The sequence below is a fragment of the Oncorhynchus masou genome, chromosome 32, assembly GCF_036934945.1.
Source record: "Oncorhynchus masou masou isolate Uvic2021 chromosome 32, UVic_Omas_1.1, whole genome shotgun sequence".
NCBI lineage: Eukaryota > Metazoa > Chordata > Actinopteri > Salmoniformes > Salmonidae > Oncorhynchus > Oncorhynchus masou.
Genome location: NC_088243.1, coordinates 59,996,283 through 60,016,428, shown reverse-complemented (window position 1 = coordinate 60,016,428; position 20,146 = coordinate 59,996,283). Strand labels below are relative to the sequence as shown.

Below are 20,146 nucleotides of genomic sequence, written 5' to 3'. Positions count from 1 at the left end.
ATATTCAAGGTCGGAACCATCCAGTGTGGTGATGCTAGTCGGGCATGCGGGTGCAGGCAGCGATCGGTTGAAAAGCATGCATTTGGTTTTACTAGCGTTTAAGAGCAGTTGGAGGCCACGGAAGGAGTGTTGTATGGCATTGAAGCTCGTTTGGAGGTTAGATAGCACAGTGTCCAATGACGGGCCGAAAGTATATAGAATGGTGTCGTCTGCGTAGAGGTGGATCAGGGAATCGCCCGCAGCAAGAGCAACATCATTGATATATACAGAGAAAAGAGTCGGCCCGAGAATTGAACCCTGTGGCACCCCCATAGAGACTGCCAGAGGACCGGACAGCATGCCCTCCGATTTGACACACTGAACTCTGTCTGCAAAGTAATTGGTGAACCAGGCAAGGCAGTCATCCGAAAAACCGAGGCTACTGAGTCTGCCGATAAGAATATGGTGATTGACAGAGTCGAAAGCCTTGGCAAGGTCGATGAAGACGGCTGCACAGTACTGTCTTTTATCGATGGCGGTTATGATGTCGTTTAGTACCTTGAGTGTGGCTGAGGTGCACCCGTGACCGGCTCGGAAACCAGATTGCATAGCGGAGAAGGTACGGTGGGATTCGAGATGGTCAGTGACCTGTTTGTTGACTTGGCTTTCGAAGACCTTAGATAGGCAAGGCAGAATGGATATAGGTCTGTAACAGTTTGGGTCCAGGGTGTCTCCCCCTTTGAAGAGGGGGATGACTGCGGCAGCTTTCCAATCCTTGGGGATCTCAGACGATATGAAAGAGAGGTTGAACAGGCTGGTAATAGGGTTTGCGACAATGGCGGCGGATAGTTTCAGAAATAGAGGGTCCAGATTGTCAAGCCCAGCTGTTTTATAAGGGTCCAGGTTTTGCAGCTCTTTCAGAACATCTGCTATCTGGATTTGGGTAAAGGAGAAGCTGGAGAGGCTTGGGCGAGGAGCTGCGGGGGGGCCGGAGCTGTTGGCCGAGGTTGGAGTAGCCAGGCGGAAGGCATGGCCAGCCGTTGAGAAATGCTTGTTGAAGTTTTCAATAATCATGGATTTGTCGGTGGTGACCGTGTTCCCTAGCCTCAGTGCAGTGGGCAGCTGGGAGGAGGTGCTCATGTTCTCCATGGACTTCACAGTGTCCCAGAACGTTTTGGAGTTGGAGCTACAGGATGCAAACTTCTGCCTGAAGAAGCTGGCTTTAGCTTTCCTGACTGACAATGCAGATAGTTAAAGATGCACTATGCAGAAATCTCTCCGCAATTACCTGGTTGCTAATATTCTAAAAGTTTGCCTAATTTCAGTTTGTGACAAAACAAGCATTCATTGTGTTGAGTATCATTGTACAATTCTTTTCATTTAACCTTTATTTAACTAGGCAAGTCAGTTAAGAACAAAGTCTCATTTACAATGACGGCCTAGGAACAGCATAGAAATATCTCACATAGAACATGTCTACTGCTTCTTAGACTTGCGTTCAATGAGTATGACAGATCTATAACTCACATTTCTATGTGCATTTTGTGCGGTTGCCCAAAAAGTTGTATATTGTAGCTTTAACCAAATATCTACCAGAACGGACTATTTAGCAGTCATATGGCTTGGGGGGTAGAAGCTGTTCAGGGTCCTGTTGGTTCCAGACTTGGTGCATTGGTACCGCTTGCCGTGCGGTAGCAGAGACAACAGTCTATGACTTGGGTGGCTTTGACAATTTTTAGGGCCTTCCTCTGACACCACCTGGTATAGAGGTCCTGGATGGCAGGGAGCTCGGCCCCAGTGATGTACTGGGCTGAACGCACTACCCTTTGTAGGGCCTTGCGGTCGGACACCAAGCATTTACCATACCAAGCGGTGATGCAGCCAGTCAAGATGCTCTCAATGGTGCAGCTGTAGAAAGTTTTGAGGATCTGAGGGCCCATGCCAAATCACTTCCACCTCCTGAGGGGGAAGAGGTGTTGTCAGGTGTGTGTGTGTGTGTGTGGACCATGATAGATCCTTAGTAATGTACTGAGGAACTTGAAGCTCTCGACCCGCTCCACTACAACCCTGTCAATGTGAATGGGGGCGTGCTTGGCTCTCCGTTTTCCTGTGGTCCATGATCAGCTCCTTTGTCTTGCTGATGTTGAAGGAGAGATGTTGTCAAGGGCACCACACTGCCAGTTCTCAGACCTCTTCCCTATAGTCTCATCGTGATCGGTGATCAGGTCTACCACCGTCGTGCCATCAGCAAACTTAATGATGGTGTTGGAGTTGTGCGCAGCCAAGCAGTCTTAGGGTGAACAGGGAGTACAGGAGGGGACTAATCTGAAACTGGACCCTGGAATTCCTGAGGGGCCCCCGTGTTGAGGGTCAGCATGGCGGAAGTATTGTTGCCTACACTCACCACCCGGGGGTGGCCCGTCACGAAGTCCAGGGTCCAGTTTCAGATGGAGGTGGTCAGTCCCAGGGTCCTTAGCTTAGTGATGAGCTATCGTTATTAATGCTGAGCTGTAGTCAATTAACAGCATTCTCACATAGGTGTTCCTCTTGTTGAGGTGGGAGAGGGCAGTGTGGGGTGCAATATAGATTCTGTCATCGGTGGATCTGTTGGAAGTGTGCGAATTGTAGTGGGTCCAAGATGTCTGGGATGATAGTGTTGATGTGAGCCATGACCAGCCTTTAAAAGCATTTAATATCTATAGATGTGAGTTCTACAGGGCAATAGTCATTTAGACAGGTTACCTTGGCGCTCTTTGGCACAGGGACTATGGTGGTCTGCTTGAAACATGTAGGTACTACAGACTGGTCCAAGGAGAAGTTGAAACTTTCAGTGAAGACACTTGCCAGCTGGTCAATGCATGCTCTGAGTATGTGTCCTGGTAAGCTGTCTGGCCCTGTGGCCTTGTGAATGTTAACCTGTTTAAAAGTCTTACATTGACATCGGAGAATGTGATCACACATTTATCCGAAACAGCTGGTGCTTTCATGCATGGTTCAGTGTTGCTTGCGAACATAGAAGGCATTTGGCTTGTCTGGTAAGCTCACCTCACTGGGCATCTCTGTGATACACTACAAAGTATGTGGACACCTGCTAGTCGAACATTTCAATCCAAAATCATGGGCACTAATATGGAGTTGGTCCCACCTTTGCTACTATAACAGTCTCCACTCTTCTGCGAATGCTTTCCACTAGATGTTGGAACATTGATGCATGGTCTTGCTTCCATTCAGCCACGAGCTGAATGGCCTAGCTCGCAGTCGGCATTCCAATTCATCCCAAAGATGTTCAATAGGGTTAAGGTCAGGGCTCTGTGCAGGCCAGTCAAGTTCTTCCACGCAGATCAACAAATCACTTCTGTATGGAGCTTGCTTTGTGCACAGGGGCATTGACATGCTGAAACAGGAAAGGGCCTTCCCCAAACAGTAGCCACAAAGTTGGAAGCACAGAATCGACTATAATGTCATTGTATGCAGTAGTGTTAAGATTTAGCTTCACTGGAGCGTTCTCCTGGCATCTGCCAAACCCAGATTCGTCCGTCGAGTGCCAGATGGTGAAGTGTGATTGATCACTCCAGAGAACACGTTTCCACTGTTCCAGAGTGCAACGGGGGCAAGCTTTACACCACTCCAGCTGACGCTTGGCATTGTGATCTTAGGCTTATGTGTTGCTGCTCGGCCATGGAAACCCATTTCATGAATCTCCCAACAAACTGGTTGCTTCCAGAGGCAGTTTGGAACTTGGTAGTGAGTGTTGCAACCGAGGACAGACCATTTTTTACACGCTTCAGCACTTGGCAGTCCCATTCTGTGGCCTACCACTTCGTGGCTAAGCCGTTGTTGCTGCTCATCAGTTCCACTTCACAACAACAGCACTTACAGTTAACCAGGGCAGAAATTTGATGAACTGACTTTTTGGAAAGGTGGCATCCTATGACGGTGCCACGTTAACAATCACTGAGCTCTTCAGTAAGGCCATTCTACTGCCAATGTTTGTCTATGGAGACTGTATGGCTGTGTGCTCAATTTTATACACCTGTCAGGTGTGGCTGAAACAGCCAAATCCACTCATTTGAAGGGGTGTCCACATACTTTTGTATATCTAGTGTAGTTTTGTCAGGGTGCCCACACATCAGCCCCTCTCAGGCCACCTCTTTCACTAATTGTGCTTTGATATACAGTACAAATATCAGCCATTACAATGACTGTTCAAGTACATTTCACTTCAATGATTCTGAATCATCTCAATCTAAAACAGAGATTTGCATTGTTTCATCAATCCAATGTATTACATACCGTATACAGTACACGTAAACTTGACATTGGTGTGCTTCAGTTACAATCTTATTGCTAGATTCACAACACAATGATACATACAGTATGTGCTATGAAAGTTAGTGGCTGATTAGTGGCTAGGACACAATCAGATCCTTTGCGTGAATAACTACCACGCATAATTAAAACAGTCAGTGAAATAAGACTTATAATAAATATGGAAACTTTAAGGCATATAAATATGATATACCCAAGTCTGTTAAAATAGTCATTACAACCTAATGTACATAATGAAAAACATTAATTGGCATTTGTAAGCTAATTCCATCTTATAACAGGTTTGTGCTTTGTGTTCCTCTTCATGACCTTTACGTAAGGCCGACCATATTACACAAGAGGTTGGTGGCACCTGAATTGGGGAAGAGGAGCTCCTGGTAATGGCTGGAGCAGAATGAGTGCAATAGTATCAAATACTGTCAAACTGTATAACAACGTTAGAAAATACCATAACCTTGCTCTGAACAAAACAGTAAAAAAAATCCATGTGTTTAAGTATAAAAGTACAATTCCTATGATTGCATTGCAACTTTAAAAAACAATACAGCATGATTGTCTATCAATGGATCGACCTCCGATTCTGAAATGGTTACTAATTCACAAACAAAAAGCTGTAAAAGACCTGGCATCAACCAAATTGTCATCTTCAAAGTATTGGATTCCAACAAATATTCCTGACTCTTTTTGATAGTTCAGACACGTTCCTATACCAATGGTCATCATCCCCTTCTGCAGGTTTTGTTACACCAGTTTCACCAGCGACTTCCTTGCTGTGACTGAAACTTCCTATTCTTCAGGTACTGTTTCACCTCTTCCACCTCAGTAGGGCCCATGCTCTGGTCCACGCCTGGTGCCAACTTATAGCTCAACGGAGACACAATGTACCCGTTGCGGTACAGACAGACCTGCTTGCACATCTCAAAGCAGCTGAAGAGAAGGCCAAAGTATGGAACAATCTGAGGAGGAAAAACAGATAAATTGCTTTTGAAGGGGCTCTATAAAATGTGAAGAGCTAGGTTAAAATCTGCCCTGGTAGTAGGACCTGGTTATGATCTTCTTGTCTACAAAGTACACAATTTACTTGGTAGACTGATTATGAGAGGAGATTTTAGATCAGTAAAAGAAACAACTCCTTTGCCATCATGAAAAGCCATTTGGAGATGATAGATGAGAGCACTGCATGCTGTTCTAGGATCCGACCCACGTCTGCCAGCTTGTAATAACCCTGTTATAAATTACCCACAAAGCGCATCTCTCTCTCAATGTCCATCTCCCAAGTTATGGGCCATTCTACTGTTTCACTCTGATATAAAAATGGCATTGTTTGATAAATGTGCATTGGCTGTATATTACTATATCTATTACTGCATTATATCTACAGCAGACAAGACTGAGGAGGACTGGAATAGGGTCGGGGTAGAGCGCAATAAATCATTACAGTAATAGGCTAATGTATTAAAAAAAATGGGAACATGACTTAGGTGGTCCTACCTTGACCATGTTGGCTGTGATGCCACTCCACAGTGTCAGGATGCCCTTGTTTCTGATCACCTGCCTGAAGCAGTCCAACATTCCAGTGAAGTGGATATCAGCGCCGCCATAATGGGGGAGCCGAGGGTTCTGGGCCTGGCGAGAGAAAGAGAGGACAAACATTCCTGAATAGATGTGTTTTGACACTCCATTATGTCGTGAGAGATTTCCAGTTACTAGGAAAGTGACCCTAGAGTGCACCAGTATAAAATAAATGCATTTAGGATAAATGAATGACAGATATTTGGGACAAACTCATAAGCATGTGATCCAAGTAGTGACCCACATGAAAAAAAAAACTATGGTTTAAATGCTGTAGTATTACTATATTATTCACTGTAGTGTTTTTTTGCGGACTTTACTGTAGCATTTACTGTAGTGTTTTTGCAGAAATTACTATTTACTGTAGTTTTTTTGCAGACATGACTAGTATACTGTATTATTTACTGTAGTGTTTTTGCAGACATGACTGTAGTATAAAGAATGGCACTGAGATGTATAGCTAAGACTGCACTCAACAAACTACAGTTAAAGTCGGAAGTTTACATACACTGAGGTTGGAGTCATTAAAATTTGTTTTTCAACCACTCCACAAATTTCTTGTTAACAAACTAAGTTGGTGAGGACATCTACTTTGTGCATGAAAAGTAATTTTTCCAACAATTGTTTACAGACATTATTTCACTTAATCACAATTCCAGCGGTTCAGAAGTTTACATACACTAAGTTGACTGTGCCTTAGAAGCTTCTGGTAGGCTAATTGACATCATTTGGGTCAATTGGAGGTGTACCTGTGAATGTATTTCAAGGCCTACCTTCAAACTCAGTGCCTCTTTGCTTGACAACATGGGAAAATCAAAAGAAATCAACCAAGACTGTAGACCTCCACAAGTCTGGTTCATCCTTGTGAGCAATTTCCAAATGCCTTAAGGTACCACATTCATCTGTACAAACAATAGTATGCAAGTATAAACACCATGGGACCACGCAGCCGTCATACCGCTCAGGAAGGAGACTCGTTCTGTCTCCTAGAGATGAACGTACTTTGGTGCGAAAAGTGCAAATCAATCCCATAACAAGAGCAAAGGACCTTGTGAAGATGCTGGAGAAAACAGGTACAAAAATATCTATATCCACAGTAAAACGAGTCCTATATCGACATAACCTGAAAGGCCATTCAGCAAGGAGGAAGCCACTGCTCCAAAACCGCCATAAAAAGCCAGTACAGTTTGCAACTGCACATGGGTGTAAAAGATCTGTCCACGCCCTGGTCGATATATATTGTGTTTGTCTTTATTTATTTGGTCAGGCCAGGGTGTGACATGGGTTTATTGTGGTATGTTTTGTCTTGGGGTTTTGTTAGGTATTTGGTGTGTGGTTTAGTGGGGGTATCTAGCATAGTCTATGGCTGTCTGGAGTGGTTCTCAATCAGAGGCAGGTGTTTATCATTGTCTCTGATTGGGAACCATATTTAGGCAGCCATATTCTTTGAGTGTTTCGTGGGTGATTGTTCCTGTCTCTGTGTTTACCAGATAGGCTTTTACGTTCCGTTTGTTGTTTTTGTATTGTTCGTGTTTTTTCAACGTCATTAAACATGTCTCAAAAATACCACGCTGCATTTTGGTCCGCTTCTCCTTCGACAGACGAGAACCGTTACAGAATCACCCACCACAACGGGACCAAGTGGCGTGGTAACAGGCAACAGCAACAGCAGGAGCAACAAAGAGAGGAATGGAGATGGGAGGACGAATTGGACGGAGAAGGACCCTGGGCTGAGCCTGGAGAATATCGCCGCCGCAAAGAAGATCTGGAGGCGAAGAAAGCGGAGAGGCGCCGGTATGAAGAGGCAGCAAGGCGACGCGGATGGAAGCCCGAGAGTCAGCCCCAAAAATGTCTTGGGGGGAGGCTCAGGGAGAGTGTGGCAGAGTCAGGAGTCAGACCTGAGCCAACTCTCCCTGTTTATCGTGAGGAGCCAAGGAGGAGACCAGAACCAGAGCCGGTGTTGGAGGTGAGTGAAGCAGAGACTGTGAAGGAGTTAATGGGGAAATTGGAGGAGAGAGAAATGAGGGAGTTGCTGTGTTGGTGCTTTTTGCATGGAATTCGCCCGACGGAGCGTGTCGGGGATTTGATGGCACCTGGGTCAGCGCTCCATACTCGTCCTGAGGTGCGTGTTAGTCGGCTGGTGAAGTTGGTGCCAGCCTCACGCACCAGGCCTCCTGTGCACCTTCCTAGCCTTGCACGTACTGTGCCAGCACTGCTCTCAAGATCTCCAGTATGCCTTCACGGTCTAGCCCATCCTGTGCCACCTCCACACACCAGCCCTCCGGTGGCAGCTCCCCGCACCAGGCTTCCTGTGCGTGTCCCCGCCCAGTACCACCAGTGCCAGCACCACGCATCAGGCCTACAGTGTGCCTCGCCTCTCCTGCGCTGCCGGAGTCTCCTCTCCTGTTCAGTGCTGCCGGAGCCCTTCTCTCCTGCGCTGCCGGAGTCTCCTGCCTGTCCAGCGCAGCCAGAGCCTTCCTCCTCTACAGCGTTGCCGGAGTCTCCTGCCTGTTTAGCGCAGCCAGAGTTGTCAGTCTTCATGGAACAGCCAGAGCCTCCAGTCTGCATGGAGCAGCCAGAGCTGTCAGTCTGCATGGAGCAGCCAGAGCTGCCAGTGTGCAAGGAGCCGCCAGAGCCGCCAGTCTGCATGGAGCAGTCAGAGCCGCCAGTCAGCATGGCGCAGCCAGAGCCGTCAATCTGCCAGGATCCGCCAGTCAGCCAGACTCTTCCAGATCCGCCAGTCAGCCAGACTCTTCCAGATCCGCCAGTCAGCCAGACTCTTCCAGATCCGCCAGTCAGCCAGACTCTTCCAGATCCGCCAGACTCTTCCAGATCCGCCAGACTCTTCCAGATCCGCCAGTCAGCCAGGATCCGCCAGACTCTTCCAGATCTGCCAGTCAGCCAGACTCTTCCAGATCCGCCAGTCAGCCAGGATCTTCCAGATCTTCCAGATCCGCCAGGATCTTCCAGATCTTCCAGATCTTCCAGATCCGCCAGGATCTTCCAGATCTTCCAGATCCGCCAGGATCTTCCAGATCCGCCAGGATCTTCCAGATCCGCCAGTCAGCCAGGATCTTCCAGATCCGCCAGTCAGCCAGGATCTTCCAGATCCGCCAGTCAGCCAGGATCTTCCAGATCCGCCAGTCAGCCAGGATCTTCCAGATCCGCCAGTCAGCCAGGATCTTCCAGATCCGCCAGGATCTTCCAGATCCGCCAGTCAGCCAGGATCTTCCAGATCCGCCAGGATCTTCCAGATCCGCCAGGATCTTCCAGATCCGCCAGTCAGCCAGGATCTGCCAGAACCGCCAGCCAGCCAGGATCTGCAGGGTCCAACTACCTGCCTGAGCTTCCCCTCAGTCCCGAGCTTCCCCTCAGTCCCGAGCTTCCCCTCAGTCCCGAGCTTCCCCTCAGTCCCGAGCTTCCCCTCAGTCCCGAGCTTCCCCTCATTCCCGAGCTGGCAATGCTACCAAATACTAATTGAGTGTATGTACATTTCTGACCTACTGGGAATGTGATGAAAGAAATAAAAGCTGAAATAAATCACTCTACTATTATTCTGACATTTCACATTCTTAAAATAAAGTGGTGATCCTAACTGGCCTAAAACATGGACTTTTTGCTAGGATTAAATGTCAGGAATTGTGAAAAACTGAGTTTAAATGTATTTGGCTAAGGTGTATGTAAACCTCTGATTTCAACTGTATATATGGCTGTAAGTCAACAAGAAAAAGCTCATCCAAAGGGAGCACTCCTAGTGGCCGGTGATTTTAATGCAGGAAAACTTACATCCGTTTTGATCTAATTTCTGCATCGACAAAGCTATCTCACAGTCCAATCGATGTAAAAATTCTAACGAAAGCACTACATGATGAGGGATACAAGGGTGTAGTGTTGTATTCTACAGTGCACTGGCACAGCGGTCTAAAGCACTGCATCTCAGTGCAAGAGGTGTCACTACAGTCCCTGGTTCGATTCCAGGCTGTATCACACCCGACCATGATGTATCACACCCGACCATAGGGTGGCGTACAATTGGCCCAGCGTCGTCCTGGTTTGGCCGTCATTGTAAATAAGAATGTTCTTAACTGACTTGCCTAGTTAAAAAAAATTAAATTATGTACTAAAGAATTCCATAGTAAGTAATATAGTGTTCTATAGTAAACTGTAGTATTTTTTATGTGGGGAGAGAGACTATGGAATGAATGGAATGATTTTATGAATGGAAATTCCTGACATTTACGAAAATTGCTCATACCGGGATCTGTGCTTCAGGACATTTGTAACTTGGATGTCACATAACTAGCTATATCCTGACTGCAGCACAGAAGTAATTCATTACAATGACTCTTCACTCAATTGAATATAAGTGAAACCAAATTAACTGAACAAATGTGGGTGTGATCTCAGTACTCTTACAGACAGGACATCGGTATCTTACAAGTTCCAAAACACACTGTAATTTCCTTTTGTCAAGCATGAACCACTCCACCTTGGAGGGCACTTTAATCCATGAGAATAACCATCCCCCAAAGACAACACACTTCCAGTCACGACAGGCTGAGTTTGTTAAGGAAATGCTATGTTACTGGCTGGCTGAAGAAACAAGAACTGCACCCATGCTTTAAGCTTCCTTAAAAATATTTGCTTGTGGGTTGTGTCATCCGTTTCTAATTGAACTTATTGTTTAGGCCCCAAAAAATCTGATATACTTCTATACAAAACATGAACAAAATATATTTCTTAATTCTGTGTGTCTGAAACTAGACAGAGGGAATTAAAGAGAGGTGCAGTTTGTCTTATGGAGTGAGACTGTGCTTTGTCCACTGTGTGATAGTTGTCAGCTATATTTAGAGAGATTCTCTATAGTGCAGGCAGACCCTGAACAGCATTCACATTCTCAGCTGCCACAACACCTTGTGGTCACTAATAATAAATTGATAAAAACGGATGTAGTATTCTGTCCTTCATAGAAGTCCTATTGAACCCTGTGTCCTCTCATACATACAGAGAAGGACATGTGAGGGGAGACATGAACTCATACATCAGCCCAATGTATGGTATGTGCCAATAACTATGGTCCGTTATTGTAGTTTAAAGTCTATGAAGATGAATTATTAGTCTTAGTCACGCTTTGAAAGTTTAAACTATCTATTTTATAAGTTTGTATGTTGCATTTTGTTTAGAAAGTAGAAAAAAAACACATCCACTGGTAGGCTACTTTATCAAGGGCAAGTGTTTTGCTGTGTAAGGACAAGTTTTTTACTGCCTGCATGTACTTGTCAGAGGTACCTGTAAAAATGTGTACAAATGCACCACCATATGGACAGATGTGGTATTACCAAACTGGGTGTGTCTCATATAATTGCCCAATGAGTTGAGCGCACTTACCTGCATTTTCCTTTTCACAGTTTCAAAGGGGTAGGAGAGGGTTTGGGCCACTCCTGCGGCTATGCAGCCATTGATGAAGTTCTGTAGGGCAGTGAACCGGAATTGGGGCTTCCGCCACAGCTTGTCCAAGTTGATGTAGACTGCATAGCAACCAATAGAGAAGGGAAATGCACCTGTTGCAGAATAGATCCACAGTTACTAGCTATGTCAACACTGCCCCATAGAAAAACGTATCATCATGATATAAATATTCTGTTTGGCTGTTCCAAATTTCAAACAACAAAAATCTGTAAGAAATGTGTTTCACAAGTAAGCAGACTAGACAAACTTTATGTAGAGTGATACAACAAGTTATACTAAATCATTGTTTGGCTTTTCTTAGGAATATCTTTCTCCACATTTCTGTAGTATACAGAGATAAGTGCCTACCGAGGATTGTGAGAGAGAAGCCCCTGTAGAGTGCTCGAAGGCCTTCGGTCTGGTATATCTTGGAAAGCGTGTGGACCACCCCCCTGTAGGTAGGCTCTCTGCAGTTCTGAGCTATGAGGCGGGTCTCTGCCACCTCCAGAGGGTACGTGGCCAACGCTGCACTTATACCAGCTAGCCCACCAGCAAAAATGGCCCTCCACTGAGAGACGTAGCCCAATTCATCCATATGGAGGTGGACGATCCTGGAAAGTCAAGAACACAGAGGTCAATGTTTTGGTTCTTAATTATCTTTATAAAGGAGCCTATCTGAAAATATATAAAAGTCTGGCAAACTTGACTTAATAAATATTCACTTTGAGTCAAGAAAGGAGAGGAGCTGCCCTCTTCTTGGAACCCCTGCGTGGAACACGATGTACATAACATTTCCCTGGCGAGCGGGGCAGGGTTCGTGTTTACATGTGCCCATGTACTGACGCGTGAGGTCTTACTGTCAGCGCTTGCATTAGAAAACACCATGTACCATATATCCTCAGTTACCATGGCATGGTCGAATGGGAGTACAACAACCATAAACGTCAAGAAGTTAGACATGACTACCTCTGCGTTTGTTTGGATATGAAGTGACACCATACTCGGATGAGTTTTAAGAGCAGTCTGATTGGACAATGATAGAAGGCGTGTCTCACAAGAATCTTAAAAACAACGGAAGTGAATTGGATGGAAATGTGTGGCACTAACGTTAGCTATACGAGTTCCGCAGACGACGTCTAAGTAATCATAATATGTATTTGCAAATATGTCAACCCAGTATAAAGACGTAGGGTGTTTGGGACAAAAGATAGTATCAGCCTGGTTGAATATAGCCAACTAGCATGATAATTAAATCAACTATACTGCTAGCTAGCTGTAACGTTATAGCCAGATAGTAGCAACCTAGCTACTTGTCTAAGATTAACGTTTTCATAACTCAGAAACAACACACCAAATTGCTTATTCACTCACTGTTTGTATGTTGACAAATGGACGGCGCTGTAAGGAAACAGGCGGAGACAGGAGACGAGGTTCCCCTTCCAAAATCCTCGTATGCCTTCTTTCTGGTAGACTACAAGAAAGCTGCGGAAAAAGCCTTTTTTACAGTGAAATGTGCCCACTTGACTCTTGATTTTCACCACCTCCAGGGGCGACGTGACAGTTTTACTGAAAACTCCCGCAAAACCAACGCACATGAAGCCCTGAGAACTTGTCAGTCTGTCATCTGGTTTAACTGTTGCCATTATTACTCTGAATATGTAATTTATGTAACCAATGTTCCGCAGCCGATGCTGCTACCTCATCGGTAGGTCTATATTGTATGTAGGACCAGCAGCACATATTGTTTATCATCCGGTGTCCTGATTCCTGTCACGTTGCTCTGAGGGGAGGAGGTACTGCGTGCACTGGGCATGGGGACGTCTACGGTTCTCTTTCCAGGAAAATGTTTGGCCCCTGGTGGCTATTAATGTATATATGTAGGCTAACGTTACAAGTGGTGCGCGGGTCAGCTGTTTGTTCACCGCAATTGCTAACCAATCCGCAACCGCCTGACTATGTGATACAGTGAAAATCTGAGGCCTGCACCCGACCCTAACCCTCTAATTTATTAAATGCTCTGTAGGCTACAGTCAGAGACGGGGGAACCATTTTTTGACAGTGGTGCGTTCTTATTTTGTTGCCTGATTTACTGTAGATATGTTTACGCATATAATTTCCGACATTTTTGTACCCTATTTGTTAGTCAACTTGTCTATATCCTAGTTACATGCAGCGTATCTTCTGCCATTATATCTTGCCCTAGAATACTGCATAAACCCTTGCTCACCAGAATAATGTCATAAATCGATAGAATGACCAACCGCCCTTCACCCACACAATATTTAATGACCCTAAACCCGCGGCTATGCGCGTTATGAGTCAACCAGCATCAGTAACATCCCGCCTATTGTTGGCTACTTTACTATCTTATATGATTTAAAAATTCATGAAAACCTGAGCACGTGGTAGTAGGTCAAATTTAGCTGCCCGTAGTATGGCCATAAGATCATCAGAGGTTCATATATTTAATTTCTTAATAATACTTTAATTTAAGAATTATTTAACCCGAAAAGCACATAATTTCAAAACCGCTTTTTTTTATCCTTCTGAAGTTTTAGGACTTTGTAAAGCAACTAGTTACCAACCCCCAAAACATGTATCATGATTTCAGTGTTATGGAGGAATTACATATAATATCTAGTTGTGCGTGTTAGTATGAAAATGTGCCAAAAATGCAGAATCAATAGTCAACTTTGTGATAAAAGCACCAACTTTGGCACAGAGATGTATGTATCCTGGAAAGGTATACAGTGAGCTACAAAAGCATTGGGACAGGGACACATTTTCTGTTGTTTTGGCTATGCACTCCAGCACTTTGCAAATGACACAATGACTATGAGGTTAAAGTGCAGACTGTTAGCTTTAATTTGAGGGTATTTAATTCCATATTGGATAGTCCCCCCATTTTAGGAGACCAAAAGTATTGAGACAAATTCAATTAAATGCTTATTAAAAATTGTTGGATGCTTTGCTGTTTGTTTTGGTTGTGTTTCAGATTATTTTGTTCCCAATAGAAATGAATGGTAATTATGTATTGTGTCATATTTGTAGTCCCTTTTACTGTAAATAAGAATAGAATATGTTTCAAAACACTACTACATTAATGTGGATGCTATCGTGATTACAGAAAGTCATGCTTGAATTGTAAATAATGATGAGTGAGAAAGTTAGAGGCATGAATATCATACCCCCCAACCACCCCTATTGTTGTAATGGTGAGAGGTTAGCATGTCTTGGGGGTATGATTTTTGTGCGTCTGTAACTTTTACAGTAAGTTGAGTAATCTTTTATACTTAACAAAAATATAAACATATCATGCAACAATTTCAAATATTTTACTGAGTTAAAGTTGATATAAGGAAATCAGTCAATTAAAAAAAAAATTAGGATCTAATCTATGGATTTCACATGACTGGGCAGGGGCCTTTGAGGGCATAGGCCCACCCACATGGCAGCCAGGCCCAGCCCATTAGAATGAGTTTTTTTCACACAAAAGGGCTTTATTACAGACAGAAATACCCCCACCCCTCAGACGATCCCACAGATAAAGAAGCCGGATGTGAGCGTCCTGGGCTGGCGTGGTTACACATGATCTGCGGTTGGGCATACTGGTTGGGCATACAAATTCTCTAAAACGACATTGGAGGCAGTTTATGGTAGAGAAATTAACATTAAATTCTCAGGCAACCACTCTGGTGGACATTGCTGCTGTCAGCATGTCAATAACACGCTCCCTCAAAACTTGGCATTGTGTTGTGTGACAAAACGGCACATTTTAAAGTGGCTTTTTTTTGTACCCAGCACAAGGTGCACCTGTGTAATGATCATGCTGTTTAATCAGCTTCTTGATATGCCACACCTGTCAGGTAGGTGGATTATCTTGGCTAAGGAGAAACGCTCACTAACAGGGATGTTAACAAATTTGTGCATGAAATTTGAAAGAAGTAAGCTTTTTGTGCATAGTGAACATTTCTGGGAGTTTTTATTTCAGCTCATGAGACATGGGACCAACACATATTTTTGTTTAGTGTAGATGCAACAGGAACTGAGTTGATAGCCTATAGCATTCCATAGATAGAGCATAAAGTCTGATGTCACCGGCATCCATATCGCTTAAATTGACCATATCGTTGGCCATTTTAGTTCGTACCCGGTATGTCAGATTAGCTCAATAGCCAATTTCGCAGCCTATGAGTGTCAAGACAACACAACACTCTGAATGAATGAATGACAGACACATTTTCATTACAAAGGGAAAGTGGGATACCTAGTCAGTTGTACAACTGAATGCCTTCAACTGAAATGTAAGTGGCAATGGATGTAATTGATCAAACTACAGTATCTGTTAAAAACATGAAAACATATAAAAAGTATATTTTGAAACATACATTTTTATATAAATCTGATTTGAAAATATATGCATATTTTGGGTAATTGAAACCATTTACTTGTGTTACAATAGGTTAATTAATAAAATAACATCTGTTACTGTTTGACAGAAAGTGTATTTTTGCCCTCACTTCCAACTTGGGGTCAGAAATGTCCTCTGTTGTTGCTTTTAGAGGTCGAAATATGTGCTTTTAGGGTTAAATGATCTACAAACTCCATTGTTCACAGGATACATATAAGATTCATGAAGGGGTTCAGTTTGCCAGTGACTAGTTATTACAGCCACAAAGTCATAAACCCCTCCTATTTCTACAATGTGATTTAAACCTAACCATAACCTTAAATTAAGACCAAAAAGCACATTTTTGTTTTCAATCATTTTTAAGATATAGCCAATTTCTGTGGCTGTCGTAACTAGTGGAAAGAGTTCAGCTTCCACTTATGATCAATTAATATACTTATTTAAAAGACCACTAGGGGGTGGTCTAAGCCCAGTAACCTCATGCAGTGGAACTCTATGCAGCCAGTCACTTGCATCAGATTACAGGTTGCATGGTTCTATCCCCTGTCCCCAAAGCACAGTACCCTGTTCTTTGTTTTTGTCACAAGATGGCACACTCAGAGCACACAATCCTATATAATAAGAGCTTTTTCTGGTGCCAGGAGGCCATTCCCAAAACTCCAGAAAATCCATGAGGTTATTAACAGTTTACTCTCATATATTCTGAGTATGGTATGCATTAATACAATCTACTACAGTATAGTTGACTGGTAACAATTTTGCTGTGGTGGTAGTTTTTTGAATAATCCTCCCCTTGTGTATTGATCATGCATGTCATAGAAATGTCATATGATTCCTTTCTACATTAATTATTATTTGGGTTTAGGTAGGAAAACTTTGAATTAAAGGTGAAAAGTTCATGATTGTCCAAGACATTCCCATTTTCATATTTAGTTGGAACCCTCTATACATTGGCCATACATATACCTCCACTCTCCCTCATCTCTCTCTCTCCTATTTACCAACAGGGTCTTGTAGTTCCTTTCCTGTTAAGGCCCATGTTTGTTTTCTGCCTGTGTCCCCTGCTGGGCTGACAACCTCAGCTGCCTGTGAAGAGCCCACCTCCTGTCGGTGGCTGGGCCACTTGGCTCATTCACAAAGGCTACTGGAATAACAGAACCCTCCAGAGGAAATGACAGCCTGTTCAAAAGAGGTTTCTCCCCCCTCTTGCTCCTCCTTGCTCTGGGTCTTCACCGGGGGTGAGGCAGGGTGTGGTTGGGTGGGTGAGGGGGAATACTGTTTACCACTAAATGCTGAGCTTCTGATCTTGATGAAAATGGGGACAAAGAGGATAAACCTAGATTATGGATGATCAATTAAAGTAAAATGGTTCACTTGTTCATATTGATATGGAAATGTTGTAGATAGACAAATACACTATATATACAAAAGTGTATGGACACCCCTTCAAATGAGTGGATTCGGCTATTTCAGCCACACCCGTTGCTGACAGGTGTATGAAATCGAGCAGAAAGCCAGGAAATCTCCAGAGAGAAATATTGACAGTAGAATGGAAGGTATACTTGTGGTTAGAGCATTGGGCCAGTAACCGAAAGGTTCCTAGATCAAATCCCCGAGCTGACAAGGTAAAAATCTGTAGTTCTGCCCCTGAACAAGCCAGTTAAACCCACTGTTCCTAGGCCGTCATTGTAAATAAGAATTTGTTCTTAACTGACTTGTTAAATAAAGGTAAAATAAATACTGAAGAGCTCAGTGATTGTCATAGAATGCTACCTTTCCAACAAGTCAGTTTGTAAAATTTCTGCCCTGCTAAAGCTGCCCCGGTCATCTGTAAGTGCTGTTATTGTGAAGTGGAAACGTCTCGGAGCAACAACGGCTTAGCAGCGAAGTGGTAGACCACAAGCTCATAGAGCGGGACCGCTGAAGCTTGAAGCATGGCTTCGGTTGCAACACTCACTACAGAGTTTCAAACGGCTTCTGGAAGCAACGTCAGCACAATAACTGTTCGTCAGGACCTTCATGAAATGGGTTCCATGGCCGAGCAGCCACACACAATCTAAGATCACCATTCGCAAAAGCCAAGCATCGGCTGGAGTTGTGTAAAGCTTGCCGATATTGGACTTTGGAGCAGTGCAAATGCGTTCTCTGGAGTGATGAATCACGCTTCACCATCTGGCAGTCCGACAGATGAATCTAAGTTTTGGCAGATGCCAGGAGAATGCTACCTACCCCAATACATAGTGGCAACTGTAAAATTTGGTGGAGGAGGAATAATGGTCTGGGGCGGTTTTTCATGGTTCCGGCTAAGCCCTTAGCTCCAGTGAAGGGAAATCTTAACACTACAGTATACAGTGACATTCTAGACGATTCTGTGCTTCCAACTTTGTGGCAACAGTTTGGGGAAGGCCCTTTCCTGTTTCAGCATGACAATGAACCCGTGCACAAAGCGAAGTTCATACAGAAGTGGTTAGTCGAGATCGGTGTGGGAGAACTTGACTGGCCTGCACAGAGCCCTGACTTCAACCCCATCGAACACCTTCGGGATGAATTGGAACACCGACTGCGAGCCTGGCCTAATAGCCCAACATCAGTCCTGACCTCACTAATGGTCTTGTGTCTGAATGGAACTAAGTCCCAGCAGCCATGTTCTAACATCTAGTGGAAAGCCTTCCAGAAGAGTGGAGTCTGTTATAGCAGCAAAGGGGGGACCAACTCCATATTAATGCCCATGGTTTTGGAATGAGATGTTTGACGAGCAGGTGTCCACAGACTTTTGGTCATGTAGTGTATAATTGGTTCATATCATTAAGTAGGGAACCGATAGTAAGTCACCAAATGCCTTTTTGAAGTCAACATAAACTATTTTAATTTCTACAGGCAGTAAGTGCCTTTGTTGGAGATCGACAGGAGTCATGCTTGAAATAGTTTCGCACTCAAATGACGTCTCAGCCTGAGAAGGCGCTCGGTTTCAGAGGTTCTCCTCTTGACTGTGTCACCTTGCTCCAACTGAAGAATGTCAGAGTGGGAATGAGAATTTTCCCTGGTCCCAAGAGCAATAAAAGACCCAGTGCTTCCTTTGAAAGTGCTAGGAAAAAACCCTTTGATCTCACTGTCATATGCATGTGGTTCCTAATACAAGATAATGGGCTGGCTTTCTTGAAAGATAAGTGGTGTGAAGTGTGTGTGCTGCATCTTATCAATTAGGGCCTGAGCGATTTCACAGGACACCCAGGGTATGTGTTGCCACACGGTCTCCACTGCCTGGACAGCAGTGTCATTTGGTGTCCATTCTTTCCCCCTCGCTCACAATGTCATCCCCCACAGCCCTTTGTATGGGATAGGGATAGAGCACTGGCTCTATCCTGTATGTCTACACCTAGTGCCCTCCTGCTTGCCCAGCCCTCTCCATGAAAAAGTATTTCCTCCACCCTTAGGCCCGGAAGCCACCAGCCTCTTTTTGTCCATCGTCTCCATGTCCCAGGGCCTGGCATATAGCAGCAGGAGAAGGCTAGGTGGGGCATTGTCATGCCCTGGCATGTCATGCGCAAATCTACCCCTGATCTCCCACTTTGAAGTGGGAGTGCTGGAGGAACTGTAACTGGGCTTTGGGATGTTGCTGGGGATTTGCACCAGGCAGACTGGGATTCCCCCCCCCCCCCTCACAGACTGGTGCCAGTCCCAGAGACTCCTGCAATACAATCGCACCTCATTATCTGGGACAGCCACATCACAGACCTGTGTTGGGAAGGGAGGGGAGTATGGAGGAGGAGGGGAAAGGGAGGGTAGGGTGGGGATGGAGGGGTGTGGTTGGGTGAGGGGTGAAATGGTGGGAGAGATGAGGGATAAGCAGAATCCAGGCACTGTGTCAACACCTCCGGTCTACAGTAGAGAGACTCAGGACACACTTTCTGACCCACTTCACAGGGAGGATAGAGTTGTTATGCACAGAAGCCTGCTTTTAAATGAATGGTTTCAGTAATGGGTTAACTGTGAAAGCTTACCACTGACCGTTAGCAATGCCCCACACAGCACAGCAATTCAGTAGTGATGAACAAAGTGTACTTTATATTTATTACTGCATACTGCACTTTCAGATATATGACATTTTACATCAACCAGACCAACACAGTCTAATAGCTTTTCAAAATCAAATAAAACCTTGACTGACTTTCCAAATTTTCTTTTGCTTAGGTAATATTCAGGGAGAAATTACACGGCCAACATTTTTCCCCCCTCTATTTGCATATTAGGCAAAATAATGAATATCCATGCTTTGGAAAATGCTAGATATTATATATTACTGTGTAACTCACTACACTCTGAGACTTGTCTTTGTCTTCAAGGATGAAGAGGTCCTGGCAGCTGATCAAATCAAATTTTATTTGTCACATACGCCGAATATCATGA

General features: G+C 44.4%; 1 protein-coding gene across 2 annotated transcripts; it reads right to left on the bottom strand.

The window, feature by feature from the left end:
- Window positions 1-501: 501 nt before the first annotated feature.
- Window positions 502-13,177, bottom strand: LOC135526347 (solute carrier family 25 member 43-like). Of its 2 annotated transcripts, none has more exons than XM_064954658.1 (5): window positions 12,700-13,177; window positions 11,698-11,939; window positions 11,269-11,441; window positions 5,800-5,934; window positions 502-5,264 (listed from the first exon to the last, which is right to left on the bottom strand). In XM_064954658.1, exons 1-5 carry the CDS (start codon window positions 12,969-12,971, stop codon window positions 5,061-5,063), a joined length of 1,026 nt encoding a protein of 341 aa, XP_064810730.1. In that variant the 5' UTR covers window positions 12,972-13,177; the 3' UTR covers window positions 502-5,060. The 2 variants fall into 2 exon arrangements, with proteins under 2 accessions (XP_064810730.1, XP_064810731.1); XM_064954659.1 differs by lacking the exon at window positions 12,700-13,177 and adding an exon at window positions 12,051-12,189.
- Window positions 13,178-20,146: the final 6,969 nt, after the last annotated feature.